The sequence below is a fragment of the Mobula birostris genome, chromosome 8, assembly GCF_030028105.1.
Source record: "Mobula birostris isolate sMobBir1 chromosome 8, sMobBir1.hap1, whole genome shotgun sequence".
Classification (NCBI taxonomy): domain Eukaryota; kingdom Metazoa; phylum Chordata; class Chondrichthyes; order Myliobatiformes; family Myliobatidae; genus Mobula; species Mobula birostris.
The window spans coordinates 21204251-21220703 of NC_092377.1; the positions used below are offsets into that span (position 1 = coordinate 21204251).

At 39.6% G+C, this 16453-nt stretch overlaps 1 protein-coding gene across 1 annotated transcript in view; it reads right to left on the reverse strand.

The window, feature by feature from the left end:
- The window catches only part of ttc27 (tetratricopeptide repeat domain 27), a 286736-nt gene that overhangs the window by 101077 nt on the left and 169206 nt on the right, over positions 1-16453 (reverse strand). Inside the window, exons 11-13 of the mRNA XM_072264878.1 lie at positions 14340-14435; positions 12873-12995; positions 7329-7556 (exon numbers count right to left, since the gene is read on the reverse strand). Of these exons, the coding sequence (XP_072120979.1) occupies positions 7329-7556; positions 12873-12995; positions 14340-14435 (447 nt within the window). The remainder of the gene's footprint in view (positions 1-7328; positions 7557-12872; positions 12996-14339; positions 14436-16453) is intronic.

Below are 16453 nucleotides of genomic sequence, written 5' to 3' on the forward strand. Positions count from 1 at the left end.
CAGCAATTTTTTTTAAACATCTCTACAGTTCCCAGACCACAAATCTGCCATACAGGCCAACATGAATTTCAACCATCTGGATGTTATGAGCTTATGGTTGAGAGAACAGAATGATGGTTGACAAGTGTGATTTTGGCCACAAATGGATAAAAAAACGTACTGAAATTAACTTCCATAAAAAAAAAATAAAATCTGCTTGAAGGGGCATTGTAAAATGCTGTTCAATGTATCTAACTGTAAACTATTGATAATCTATCTTGCTATTCAATAGCAATTGGTTCCACTGCAAGTTCAAGTGACATGGCTGGATCTGACAATGACTAAGACAAGAAAACGAACTTACATTGGAAGAGAAAGGTTCTTTCACAACTCAGCATGAGTTTCAAAACACTTTTCCAAGCTGACAGAGTTAAATAAAATATGTTTGATTGCTCCAAATTATGAAACTAAAAGCCAAAGCTTTTGTTTGAAATTTGCAGCCTATGTTGATTAATATGCAAGATATCACAAAAGATCCATTTAATTTTGACAGAACTGAGGTGTTATCAAGCTGACATATTTATCATCCTGGCAGAGAATATTGCATGGTTTTGTTTCAGAATTACTTTATTCTTTTATATTCCACTGAAAATGCTCCAGGTTGCGATTAAGCTCCAGGGTGTAGAAAAGATTCACAGGAATGTTGCCTCCATTATAGGACTTGAAGGAGAGGACAGGCTGGGAATGTTTTCCTTGGAGCAAGTGAGGGAGAATGGGTGAGGTTAATGAAATTATGAGGAGAATAGATAGGGCAGTTAAATTATTTTCCATGAGGTCCATTATGTGCCAAGGGTGATCATGGTCTTTTCATAACCATGATTGTTTTTGGCTAATTTTTGTTTACAAAAGAGTCTTGCCATTGCCTTCTTATGGGCAGTGTCTTTACAAGACAAGTGACCCCAGCCATTATCAATACTTTTCAGAGATTGTCTGCCTGGCGTCAGTGGTCACGTCACCAGGATTTGTGATATGCACTGGCTGCTCATATGACCATCCACCACCTGCTCCCATGGCTTCCCGTGACCATAATCTGGGGGGATGGGGGGCTAAGTAGCTGCTACACCTTACCCAAGGGTGACCTGCAGTCTAGTGGAGAGAAGAGCACCTTGCACCTCCTTTAGGAGAAACTTATCTCCACCCTATCACCCTTTCCCTGGGGTCAGGGAGTCTAAAACTAGAGACGACAGATTGAAGGTGAGAGGGCAAAAAATTAACAGAGATCTGAGGGGGAAGATTTCAAAAAGTGAGCAGTGGGCACATGAAACAAGCTGACAGAGGAGATGGTGAAGGCAAATACAATTACAATATTTAAAAGGTAGCTAGATAAATGCAATCTCAAGACAATCTACACCCATGACTGTGTGGCTTGGCATAGTTGAAAAGCCATTTAAAAATTTGCCAACTATACAACTATTGTTGGCAGAATTCTAGATGGTGACCAGGAGGCGTACAAGAGCGAGATAGATCAGCTGGTTGAGTGGCGTCACAACAACAACTTTGCACTCGAGGTCAGTAAAACCAAGGAATTGATTGTGGACTTCAGGAAAGGGGAGTGGAGGGAACACACGCTAGTCCTCATCAAGAGATCAACAGTTGAAAGGGTGAGCAGTTTCAAGTTCCTGGGTGTCAATATCTCTAAAGATCTATCCTGGGCCCAAAACACATTTCATTAGGAGTTTGAGGCGACTTGGAATGTCACCAATGGCGTTTGCAAACTTTTACAGATGTACCACGGAGAGCATTCTATGACCGTTAAATGACCGTCTGGTATGGAGGGGCTGCTGCACGAGATTGGGAAAAAATACAGAAAAATGTAAACTCAGCCAGCTCCATCATGGGCACTAGCCTCCCCAGCACTGAGGACACTTTCAAAAGGTCATGCATCAAAAAGGCAGCATCCATTTGTAAGATCTGTATCACCAAGGACACATCCTGTTCTCATGGCTACCATCAAGGAGGAGATATAGGAACCTGAAGACACTCACTCAATGACTCAAGAACAGCTTCTTCCCCTCCACTATCAGATTTCTGAATGGACAGTGAACCCATGAACACTACCTCACTACTTTTTCCCTCTCTTTCTACATGATTTAATTTTTTTCATACAGTTAGTAATTTATTTTATTATTATATATTGCAGTGTACCACTGCCACAAAACAGCAAATTTCATGACATATGCCAGAGATATTAAACCTGATTCTGAAACTGATTTACTTATGTACAGCACTGGCCAGGTCATTCACCCCACAATGTCGTGTCGATCTTGATGCCAATTTCTAGTAAATGTCCTCCTCCTGTGTACCATCCATATCCCTCCATAGACATCAATGTAAAAGCCTCTTAAACCACCAAACTCTGATGCCACTGGTATCCCTGGTAACCCATTCCAGGCACCTGCCACCCTCTGCATAAAAAAAACCTGCTCCCATGTCACCTTTTTAACATCCCCTGCCCCCCAACCCCAAAAGTATGTCCTCTGATGTTTGGCATTTCTGACCCGGGGAAAAAAATTCTGCCTGTCTACCCTACCTATGCTAGATTTTCCCTCAGCCTCCGAAGCTCTAGGGAGAATGACTCAAGTCTGTTCAATCTTTCCTTACAGTTCTAACCCTCCATCCATGCAACAATCTAGTAAACCTCTTCGGCACCCTCTCCACAGTCTTCACATCCTTTCTATAATGGGATGACTCAATCATGAGGCAACTTAATAAGAGGAACTATAGTTACCAGGCAAAAGAAAATAATAACAAATTGTTCTAAAATCAATTCTAACTTTATAATTCAAAATAGGACATGAAGACCATTTGATGGGTCTGGGCATGTATTCACTGGAATTCAGAAGAATGAGGGGTGACCTCATTGACATCTATCGAATGGTAAAAGGCTTTGATAGAGTGGATGTGGAGAGGATGTTTCCTATGGTGGGAGAGTCTAAGTCCAGAGGACACAGCCTCAAAATAGAGGAGCATCCTTTTATAACGGACATGAGGAGGAATTTCTTTAGTCAGAGAGTGATGAAATTGTGGAATTCTTTGCCACAGGCAGCTGAGGGGACAGAGTCTTTATGTATAGTTAAGGCAGAGGTTGACAGATTCTTGATTGGTCAGGGCATGAAGAGATATGGGGAGAAAGCAGGAGACTGGGCTGAGAGGGAAACTGGATCAGCCACGATAAAATGGTGAGTGACAGTAGGTTTTCAGATGAAACCTGGGTGTTCATATAATAAAATACTGAAATAATATCCAAGTATAATTAGGAAGGGAAACGGTATGAACATATCTAAATTAGTTCAGGTCTGGCCTCCTGATGGAAGAAGGACATATATGTGATAAAACTAATGAAACAAAGGTTCACCAGCTTGATTCCCCTCTGGCACATTCGTTGTATATGGAAAGATTCAGCAGACTCATCACACACTCATAAGTTGAGGAAACATCTGGTGATCTCACTGAAATACTCAAAGCTCTTACATGAATTACCAAAGTAGTTGCAGGAGTGATGTTTTCTCTGACGTACATTTCTAAAACCAGAGGGTCACAATCTCAAAATCAGGGGCAGCCAGTGATAAGAAACTTCTTAATTCAGAAGTGAAAGAATTTTTGAGATTTTCTATATTAGAACCTGTGGTGGCTAAGTCATTGACTATATTAAGCAAAAGAGATCGATAAGTTTGTACAATTTGTAGATATTAAGAGAATCAGAGAAGATGAGGTTGGTGCAGAAAAAATGATATTATGATATTGTAGAAGAAACGATATAGTCTTACTGAATGATGACCATGCATGACAGATCAAATAGTTTGCTCCTCCTGCTTCTATCTCCTATGTAACGGCATCTATGCGTTGTACTTAATTTCCAAAGTTCAATCCCCAACTTCATTGACTTCAGTGAAGCAAATTTCAGAAGTGGGGTACGAGAATGAATACTCATCCCAATGTTTTTGACTTTTCCTAAGTTTAGGTTTAAAAGTGGAATAACTTCATTGCTGCAAAGACAGATTTATTGTCCACACTAAGAAAGAAGGCACTTCCTCAAAACAGATGGGTAGTATTTGCCATGTTTTTGATGTAGTGAAAGTGATAGATTCACCCAAATTAAAATGGTGCACACTGCAATCAAAGTACACAAGCCAGAGAAAGTGGGTGAACGAAGTATCCATCAGGCAGGATGCTTTCCTCTGGGTAGTGTCTTTTGTATCTATTGTATGGCTGATTTAGTTCATATATAGAGTAGAAAACTCTGCAAACAGGGAACTGCAAAATTTTAACTGACCTGATTTCTTAATCAAATCCAGGAGGTGTCCCTTCTAATTCTGGTAAGAAGTAATAAAAGTCTTTAACTTGTTGGAGCGAAAGGAATGCAGAATAAGTTTAATCCAGCACGGTAACAGGATCTGGTAAGAATAAGCATTCTTCAAAATGTATGTTGAGAATTGAAGAACATTTCATTTTACCAGAATGGCAATTTAACATCCAGGAAATGATTCTAGCACATTCTTTTCCAAAAATAATGCTTGAGGGATAAGAACCTGTGTATGGTAAAAGTTTATGAGAATCTGCTGTTTCTTAGCAGTGCTACAATTTATACTGCTGATTTTAACACGTTTCTAAGGAAGCTAGAAAAAATTCAATTAATCGGAGTTCTTTTCTGTTAAAGATGCTAAATCAAGGCTGCTTGTGATGTGGTCTTTGAGGGTTTTGGTAATGAACACATGGAAAGCAATAAGTTCACTTTAACATTTTCCACTCCAAACATCAAAATAAGATGATAGACGAATTTTAATATAATGAGCATTATATTCCCAAGGCATTTGAACACAGCTTTAACGGACAAAATGGCAACCAACCACGTGAGGGCATTGCTGGATTGACAACCAACAGCCTGCTCAAAGAAAGGTGGATTAGAAGGAGATGCTTCAAGAGAAAATAGAGTAAGAGGGGAGTAATGGAATTTGCATATTCAAGTCTGTACTGCTGCAAACATGGATGTCAAAGAAGAGTGATCGAAATTGGGGTTACGAGCCTTAACAGGAGACATTAATGTGTTTTCACCTGCCAGCAAATATTATTACTTATTACCCCTTATACTGATAAACTAAATAGAACAATTGAATTGATTAATCCTTTAATATAGGGTTTCCCGACCTGGGGTCCATGGACCCCTTGCTTAATGGCACTGGTCCATGACATAAAAACATTGGGAACTCCTACTTTAATGTATTTTTTAAAAGTTGAAACAAGTAAAAGATGGGTTTAAAAAAAAAGAGATTAACCCTCCTACTATATTTCACTGGTTTTCACAAACTATGTCGTGTTTAAATTTGGAAAAAATTAGAAGTGTTGTTTATGACCCTTCCATTAAATTCGAAAAGACGTGGAAGCCATTTATTCAGCATTTTCATATGATGTAATTTGACCATTTCCAAACTTATTTTACTTCTCTGTAATGTTGGTTGAGAGGAACGGAGTCGCCGACTCTAAGGTTTTCTTTTTTCCCATTTTTCATGATGTTAAAACAGCCCAGGTCTTTTTTTTTTTAGTTTAGTTGATTAATTCTGTTTAGATTAGCTTTTTTTTTGGGGGGGGGGGGGGATATTATATTTTTTTTTCCTTTTTCATGATTTTTGTCTAGATATTTTTCTTTGTTCTATATTATTCATTGGTATCCTATATGATTGGGAGTTTTGTCAATTTCGTATTATTTGGCTTTATAATTACTCATGTTAATTATAACAATGTATTCCCAATAACTTTGTACTATGTCATGTTTATATTTTATGAAACTAATAAAAAGATTGAAAAAGAAAAAAAAAGGTTAGATAGTGTTACAGTAAGGTTTTAAAAGTCTGTGCGCTGAAGCAGCTAAGATTACTAAAATTACTCTTATACACCTAAATTAAATCAAACAATGGAACTGATTAAACCTTTAATGTATTGCTTCGGTTGAAACAAGTAGGAAATAACATAAATCAAAATGCAGTGCTACAATAAGGCTTTGAAAGTCTGTGTACCGTCAAACTTGATGGATTAAAATGGTTTAATGAGTAGAGGGAAGTGTTTCAAAGCGGCAGATCTTTATTCTTTTGGAGTCTTTCTGCTCCCTTTGTCAGATTCTAAATAAAGCAATCTAAAGTATGAAGCATTTATACCTGTCATCTAGAAAGATAAAATCAATTGATGTGCTACTAAATTAATCATCGGCGGTGAATGGCGGATATGGATTGAGAACTGAGAACTGATTACTGAATAGGAATGAACAATAGAAATAGACAGGCAATTTTCACTAATCAGGGCTGTGATTAGTGTAGCTGTGCTGAGATTATTACAGGGGCCCCAGGTTTTCACAAAGTACATGAATGAATTCGATGAGGATATCATCCAGTTCACCACTAATGTTGGTTTAGTTTATTATTATCACATGTAGCAAGATACAATGAAAAGCTTGTCTTGCACACTGTTCAAATAGATCAAATCATTACACTGTGCACTGAGGGAGAGGAGGTAAAACAATAACAATGCAGAATAAAATGTAAAAGCAACCTTGAAAACTTATTCCAGCCTGTTGCCAGCCCATTAGTGAGAACAGAACAGTGAGTATCAAGAAGCAGATAAAATCTAACGAGAGTGTGATCTAAGACTATAGCCTCCACCTACTGATAGCTGACCCTGTTTATAGCCCAAATCCACTCTTTTTCCATGCCTGTCTCCTCTCACAATATAACTCCCCCTTTGACCATTATCTATTCTGTTCAGTCCGAAATAGGACTTGAGACAATGCCGAAATGCTCTAGATTCCCCATTAGGGCATTAAAAAAACAAGAGTAGGCTATTCAGCCCCTCATATCTGTTTCTCCATTCATTATGATCATGGCTAATCTTCTAATTTTCTCCCCTAACTCTTCATTTCCTTAAAGTCCAATAATTTATTGACACCTCTCTTGGATTTCTCAACAACTGAGTTGCCACAACAATCTTAGTCGAATAATTCCAAAGACTAGTAAGTTTCTGAGTGAACAGAATTTCTTACCTCAGTCTTTAAAGTCTGCCCCTCATTTTGCATTTGTTACCCTTTGTTCTAAACTGCAATGCAGGCATCTTGTGACACCGAAGTCACAAGATCCCTTCATCTACCCATCAAGTCTTTTCAGAGTTGCATAAACTTCCAAAAAAATTCCCCACTCATTGTTTCTACATTCTAGCGAGTATTAACCCAAGTAACTCACTCTCTCCTCACAAAATGCTCATTAAAGGAACACCTCTGAAAAACAGTAAATCGGCTGGCTTCCCACCTGTAAGTAGTTGATCTTTACTGATCGCTCGAAACATTCCACGCATTGTTTCAACTCTTGGTTGCGGAGGTGCAGCAGCCCTTTAGAGCGCTGTGCACGGGCACTGCGGTGATTGGACAGCTCCCAAGCCTTGTCATAACACTGGTGGTCATTCAGCACATCTCCCAACAGGCAGTACAAGGTGGAAGTCTCTTTCTTCTCCAGCTCCCTTCGGAGGATTTCTTCTGCCTACCCCAGTAAGAAGGAAACACAAATCGGAGTCAAGTTCAACAGGTTCAGCAAAGGCAAACCACACTGATGTTCATTTGTCAGTCAGTCTTTCTCTCACTGTGGGTTCTCCAGTCTATATTGTGCTGGCTGAGTTGGCTTGAAAGTGAAGCAGAACTGACATCTCAGTATGCTTTCATCAACTTAATTAGCTCATTAATAGTGTAATCAGTGGTGATGATAGGAGCTATTTACATTACATTCGTATGGAGAGAATGCAATTACATAATTATTTAACCTATTGTGCTTGTGCAGATTCATTGAAAGAGCTCCCTAATTACACCACTCTCCTGCCACTTCCAATAGCTCTAAAAATGTTTATTCTTATGAAATATATACTGTATATCCAATTTCTTTTTGGAGATTATAATCAAATCTGTTTCCATTACTGTTTCAGGCTGTGGATTCCAAGTCTTAAGGAGTTACTACACAGAAAGTTTATTTTCATTCCTGATTTTGTGTTGTCTGGTTACAGACCTTCACTTCAAAGAGTTGTACACGGCTTTGGCCCACCATGCCCACGCTGTCCTTTTTGATCATCTACAATAATCCTACTTCATTGGAGAAGAATTAATCAAAACTATAATTTTGAAAACTTATCCTTAACTTTCTCTGTTCCGGGGAGAACAATCTCAGCTTCTCCATTCTATTCCCGTTATTAAAATTTTTCTACACTCCTGAATCCTCTGTAGCATTTTAATAAATCTCATCTATCCTCTTCTTAAGGCTTAGATACTGAATAGTCATTCGGCCCAACTGATCGCACTTTGTTCCCTGCTAGCCCCAGTTACCTGCATTTGGCCCATAACTCTCCCAGCCCTTCTTCTTCATGTACCTATCCAAGTGCATCTTAAATGTTGCAATTGCACCCGCCTCTGGCTGCTCATTCCACGTACTCACCACCCTCTGTACTTCTCAGGCCCCTTGTAAATCTCTCCCTTATTATCTTCTATCTGCAGCCTCTGGGTTTGGATTCACCACCCTGGGGAAATAACTATCCATACCCATCATTATTCTATGGGGCCACCTCTCATTCTCCTGCATTCCAGGGAATAAAATTTGTGGCTGCCCTCTAGTCCTGGCAGCATTTCTTATGCACCCTTTTCAGCTTGACAATGTCTTTTCAGGGTGAACAAAACTGTACACAATACTCCAAGTGCAGTCACACTAACGACTTGTATAACTGCAACTTAATGTCCTACTCCCTGACTGAATACTAGCATGCTAAATGCTTTCTTCATCAGCCTGTCTGCTTGCCTGGCAAATTTCAGCAAACTATGAACTTGTACTTCTAGGACCCTCTGTTCCACAACACTTGTCATGGCCATGCTATTTTCTGTACAAGTCCTATCCTGGTTTGACTGTCCAAAATGCATTACCTCACACCTAACCAAGTTGAAATCCATTTGGCATTCCTCAGCCTTCTCTCTAACTGATCAAGATCTCTTTACAATTCTTTGTAACCTGCTTTACTATCAACAAGACCCCCTAAATTGGTACCATCAGCAAACTATGTAATTCATATTGAAATTATTTACCTAAATATCGAATAACAAAGGTTCCAACATTATCCCCTGAGGCACCTCACAGTCACAGGCCTCCAGTCAAAGAATTGGCCTTCAACCATTACTCTCTGCTTCTCATCACTGAGCCAATTCTGTATCTACCTCACTAGTTCCCCCTGAATCCCACACAAGTTACCCGTCCAGATCAATCTGCCACATGGAGCCTTGTCAAAGGCCTTACTAGAGTCTATATAGACAATATCCACTTTCCAACCTTCATCTAATCCCTTAATAACATTTTCAAAAAACTCCAAAGGAATTGTCAAGGATGAACACCCACACACAAAACCATGCAGACTATTCCTGATCAGGCCTTAACTATGGGCAGAAAATTTAGGCAGCATGCTTTCTAAAGGCATGATTGATATGTATCCCTCATTATTACTTGTATGACAATTGATGCAATCACTAACATCTTGAATAATTGCTCCCACGGCTCAATTGAACTAAATCTCAGCTATTAGCCCGCTAGTCATTATTATTTTGCATTTAAAGGAACTGCTGAGGCAATGATAATTTTAACCTGCAGGTATTCACTTTGAAGCCCTAATAATTGTTCTGCACCAAAAGCTTTGCCAGTAATCAGTATTTTGACGGCAGCATCAAGCACTACATGTATATGCCTGCAATGAAACACAAAATTGCAATTTGCAAGGTAAGAATGAAACTGAGTATTAAAGAAATAGGCAGAGAGCATTAATGTTTGGCACAGTAGACTTTCAGAAGCTTCTTAAGGAGAAAGAAGAGGTAGAGAGAGAGCAAATCCTAAAGCTCAGTAAGAGTAGCAGAAAGCAGGTTACCAATAGATGAGCTATTAATGTTGCAATCTTAATTCTCATAGTATAAATAATTTGTAAACTTTAAGTCAGCTCTCAATATGAGGAGAAAACAATACCAAAGTTAGAAAAAAAATCAGTGTTTTAACCGGTGAAATTAAAAACATCATTGTAACTTTAGTCAGTCTGTTGTTTGGATCATTCTTACCACAGAGGAAGAGCCCTGCAATTACAAGTTGATTGACTTTCCTTTCAGCCCTGCAACTACATAATTAAGAACATAAGAAATAGGAGAAGGAGTAGGCCACCCGGCCCATCGAGTCTGCCCCACCATTCAATAAGATCATGTCCATAAACTCAGCTCCATCTACCTGCCTTTTCCCCATAACCCTTAGTTCCCTTACCATGTAAAAACCTATCTAACTGTTTCTTAAATATATTTAGTGAGGAAGCCTCAACTGCTTTCCTGGGCAGAGGATTCCACAGATTCACCACTTTCTGGGAAAAACAGTTTCTCCTCACCTCCATCCTAAATCTTCTCCCCTGAATCTTGAGACAATATCCCCCTAGTTCTAGTCTCACCTACCAATGGAAACAACTTTACTACTTCTATCTTATCTAGCCCTTTCAAAATTTTTTATGTTTCTATAAGATCCCCTCTCATTCTTCTGAATTCCAGAGAGCATAGTCCCAGGCGACTCAATCTCTCCTCATAAGTTAACCCCTTCATCCCTGGAATCAACCTGGTGAACCTCCTCTGCACTGCCTCCAAAGCCAGTATATCCTTCCTCAAGTATGGAGACGAGACCTGCACACAGTACTCCAGCTGCGGCCTCACTGGTACCCTGTATAGTTGCAAAATGACCTCCTTGCTCTTGAATTCAATCCCTCTAGCACTGAAGGCCAACATTCTGTTTGCCTTCTTAATAACCTGCTGTACTTGCAAGCCAACTTTTTGCAATTCATGAACAATGGCATGCTGCAATCTTTCACCATTTAAATAATAATCTGCTCTATTATTCCTTCCAAAGTGCATGATCTCACATTTACCAATGTTGTATTATATCTGCCAGACCTTGGCCCACTCACTTAACCTATCTATATCCCTCTGCAGACTCTCCACATCCTCTGTACAATTTGCTTTTCCACTCAGTTTAGTGTCGTCAGCAAATTTTGCTATGCTACACTCAGTCCCCTCTTCCAAATCATCAATGTAAATGGTAAACAGCTGCGGGCCCAGCACCAACCCCTGCGGCACCCCACTCACCACTGACTGCCAACCGGAGAAACACCCATTTATAACAACTCTTTGCCTTCTGTTGGCTAACCAATCCACTGTCCATGCCAATACACTTCCTCTGATTCCATGCATCCGTATCTTATTTATAAGTCTCTAGTGCAGAACCTTATCGAATGCCTTCTGGAAATCCAAGTATACGACATCCACCTGTTCCCCTCTATCAACTGCACTCATTATGTCCTCAAATAACTCCAGTAAGTTTGTCAAACAGGACCTGCCCTTTCTGAATCCATGCTGCATCTGTCTATTGGAACCACTCTTTTCTAAATGTTTCACTATTTCTTCCTTAATGACAGCTTCAAGCATTTTCCCGACCACAGACGTTAAGCTAACTGGCCTATAGTTGCCTGTCTTTTACCTATATCCTTTTTTAAAAATCAAAGACTTCTAAACCAAAGTCATACACTTCAGTCATATATCTAGGAAAATTGTTCCAACAGATAAAGGGCATGTGTTTAGAAAAAAAAATGAAAAAGTCAGTGGTGGGTATGGGTGAGGGAGGGATACTGCCAGTGCTAGAGTCCATTTCTAATTCTTCACTCTAATATCAGCCTCGATTGCATCCAGCCATAGGGGTTTCAGTTTTCTGCCCATCACCCTACGCAGGTGTTTCCGTAAGGCACACGATTGTTGGTTGCAAGTTTCAGCGAGGACTGACATAGTGTTCAATTAAAATCATATCCGTGCATACACACAGATAATATACATTGAGACACAGACACACACAACACACACATTCCACCAATGGTCACTGGAAGATGATCTGGAATGAAGACTGACCATTTTAGTTTCTGAACCTAGTGATGGTCAAGCCTACTAAAACACCAACACATGAACCCAAGAGATTTTGCAGATGCTGGAAATCCAGAGCAACATACAAAATGCTGGAGGAACTCAGAAAATCAGGGTGCATCTATAGAGGGGAATGAACAGTTGACATTTCGGGGCAAGCTAAAACCACCTATTCTGCTCAACCAGAAATCTAACACAGCTCACCCAATAAAAAAAGGCTGGGGATTAAGACTGGAATTTTCCTGCTCTTTGCAGTTCATCTTATTGTTATGCCATCAGAAAAAAACTCTTAATTAGCTCAGTAAATGGCTCAAGATGATTTCACTCTAGCTAGATGTTATACATATGCAAGCGCTTGTCAATACTAGTTAAAGAAAATTCCAGAAAAAAAGGGATGCTAAACCTTTCAAGTGTAAATAGTCAACATACTGCATTAAGCTTCCAGAAACCATCTATGAATTCTGCAAATCATGACCGCTTTTCTAATGTTCATACAAGAAAATAAATAAGTATTGCTACAACAATGTTGTGACCATTATTCCGTTGCTTTTCTGCTTTGACAAATTAAGCCAATTGATGGAAGTAAAATATTATAGTTTTTCCCTTTTACAATATTGAAGATTTTTTTTAAAGATTTCACATACTCCTTTGGGAGAATGTCAAAGACTGGTTAAAATACTCAATGTCTCTTCAGCAGCATCTTTTATGTTCTATCTAATTTTAAAACTTTTAAATTTCTAGGAATAAGCACATTGAAAAAAATGCTAATTAAATAACATTAAACACCCTTGTAAATGAATGGACAGGTCAGCTGGAGAGTTATTTCAAAGAAATGTTGTCTCACCTTTCCATGTTTTCCAATTCTTTCGTAGCATATCACAACATCTTCCCACATCTCCAGCTGTTCAAAGATCTGCTGAGCTGAACTGACACATCCCAGTTCCAAGAGTAATGTGGCAAGCTGTCGCTAATAGGGAAAAGATATCTTTTCAAAACACTTGTAATGTAATGATAATTAACTCCTAATACAACAGAGAAAACATTTGCTTTAAAGAAGAAATCAATCCACTGAATGCTCTGTTTGGTGACAAATGCATCGATATTGATGTTGAAAATACCTCAATCACAAAGCAAAGTATAAAAAGAACACAAAAATCATCCCAATCTGGAGTAAAACTGTTTTCAGCTGTCCATTTTACTGACTCTCTGCAAACTTGCCTGTCAGAAAGCCTTAGTTTGAAATCACATTCAAGAAACTTGATTAAAAATGTAACATAGTGTGAAATATTTACCTCAGGGCAACTCCAGACAATTCTCGAGTCATTGAGTCATACAGCATGGAAATGGGCCCTTCGGACCAGCTGATCTATGCTGAGCGACTAAGCTAGACCCATCTGTCCACATTTGCCCACATCCCTATAAAGGACCCTGGCCATCCAGCACGTGCCCTCTTCTCACTACTACTATCAGGTGGGAGGTATAACAGCATGAGGACGCATACACTCAACATTTAAACTTATCAAATGTCGAAAAGCCTCGATAGAGTGGATGTGGAGAGGATGTTTCCTATGGTTGGGGAGGGGGGGCGGTAGGGTCTATGACCTGAGGACACAGCTGCAGAATAGAGGGATGTCCTTTTAGAACAGAGATGAGAAGGAATTTCTTTAGCCAGAGAGTGGTGAATCTATGGAAACCATTGCCACAGGTGCTTTTATAAGAAATGCATCCAGCTGCAGCTTATAACAAACCATGCTAAGGAGTTGGAGCTGGAGTTGGAACTGGAAGAAGCCCAGATCATTAGCTTTTGAAAGAAATTGAGGCCCTGGTTTAAAAAAAAGAGGTGCATAGCAGGTATAAGCAGGCAGGAACAAATGAGGTATTTGAGGAGTATAGGAAATGCAAGAAGGAAATCAGGACAGCTAAAAGAAAGCATGAGGTTGCTGTAGCAGACAAGGTGCAGGAGAATCCAAAGGGCTTCTACAGAGATATGTTAAGAGCAAAATGATTGCAAAAGACAAAACTGGTCCTCTTGGAAGATCACAGTGGTTGGTAATTGATGCATGGAGCTCAAAGAGATTGGGGGAGATCTTAAATCAATTTTTTGCATCTGTATTTACTAGGGAGACTGACACACTGTCTATAGAAGTGAGTCAATGCAGCAACGAGGTTATGGGCCCTATACAGATTATACAGGAGGAAGTGTTTACAGTCTTGAAGCAAAATAGGGTGGATAAATCCCCACGGCTTGACACTTCAGTAATACTGGAGATAAAGGCCTTTTGGAGGTGGACAAATCTTAGATGGGACATACCTTAACAGCATAGTGCGGGGGCACTTGGCAACAGTAGAAGATCTTTAGCCGCTCCACCACAGATGTGGTCTTGTCTTCAAAATGGTCTGCTAGAACCTAAACAACCAAAGCAAATAAACTTAATTCTGTAGCATTTAAGTCACCTTCAGTCTTCAAGCGTGCCTTAGCTAAGATAGTAGTGTGCACCCTGAGTACTGTCCTCAACCACGACAGTGGCCATGAACAAATGTGTATGAGTTTAAGCATCAAGTGACAGCAGTGGACACTTTTATGTTTGAACAAATCGTCAATGCCAAGCTTGATTAATGTCTGCTGATAAGGCATCAAAAGATGATCACAGCTCAAAGACTTTCCTTGGGATGGCGGTTTTGTCCATCAAGAAGAGATGAAGCAGACCTGAATTTAGAAGATGAGATTAGCTTTATTTGTCATATGTCCATTGAAGCATTGATATATACTGTACAGTTAAATGAGTGATTTGCATTAACGACTGACACAGTCCGAGGATGTGTTGGGGGTAGCCCACAATGTTTTTAGCACTAACATAGGACGCCCATAACTTACTAATTCTAACTGGTACACCATTGGAATGTGGGATGAAACTGGAGCACCCAGGGGAAATCCAGCAGGCACTGGGAGAAGATGCAAACTCCTTACAGACAACGCGTAATGTTAATTGCTATGCTCCCTTGCTCCAGAATGAGGTGATCTCACTAAAAACTACAAAATTCTTAAGGCCATAAGGTGAGTTACTGAAATGATATTTCTGCTGGCTGACTAGTTCGGAATTGGAGGTCAGTCTCAAAATAAGAAATCAGCTATACAATAGAGGTGAGAAAATATTTTCTTCACCCCTAGCATAGTGAATCTCCACATTCTCTACCCAAGAGAGCTGTGATATTATTAAATACTCTCTAATGCATGAGAGTGGCAATCAGGCAAAAGGTCAACTACAATTTTATTGAATTGAAGGCACTGGGGGATGAACGGCCTAACCCTGCTTCTAGTTACGCGGTTACCTCGCACTTTCTTTGAGTTGGCAAAGTGTAATGAATACAAATCATTCTTAAAGTCATACAGAGATAGAATACAGCTGCTTGATGTGGGGAATGAACAGTCTGGTCCACTCTCATGGTAAACCTGAGTATAACGTTTAGAGAAGAGCCACCAATAGACACACTGTATTAAAATACTTAATTTTTTTTGCATCACATTTACTAGGCTTTGCCTTAAAAAAAATCTATAGCATCTTACGCATTTTGGAAATGCCTTAGCTTTCATGGTTTCACTGGATTTCACAGGATTCAACATTATTTCAAATACTTCAGGATAAAGTTCAAGTTTATTGTTATCTGACTGTGTGTGTGTGTGTATATATATATATATATACACACACACACACACACACCTCTGTTCTAAAAGCATCTCCCTCAATTTTGAGGCTGTGCCCTCTAGTTCTAGATACCCCCACCAGAGGAAACATTCTCTCCACATCCACCTCATCTAGTCCTTTCAACATTCAGTAGATTTCAATGAGGTGCCCACGCATTGTTCTAAATTCCAGTGAGTACAGGCCCAAGGCTGCCAAACACTTCTCATATGTTAACCCCATCATTCCCAGAATCATCCTCATGAATCTCCTCTGGACTCTCTCCAATGACAACACATCCTTTCTGAGATATGGGACCCAAAGCTGTTGACAATACTCTAAGTGCGGCCTGACGAGCATCTTATAAAGCCTCAGCATTATCTCCTTGCTTTTTTTATACTTTATTGTCGCCAGACAATTGGTACTAGAATGTACAATCATCACAGCAATATTTGATTCTGCGCTTCCCGCTCCCTGGATTACAAATTGATAGTAAATACTAAAAATTTAAATTATAAGTCATAAATAGAAAATAGAAAATGGAAAAAGTAAGGTAGTGCAAAAAAATTGAGAGGCAGGTCCGGATATTTGGAAGGTACAGCCCAGATCCGGGTCAGGATCCGTTCAGCAGTTTTATCACAGTTGGAAAGAAGCTATTCCCAAATCTGGCCGTACGAGTCTTCAAGCTCCTGAGCCTTCTCCCGGAGGGAAGAGGGATGAAAAGTGTTTTGGCTGGGTGGGTTGA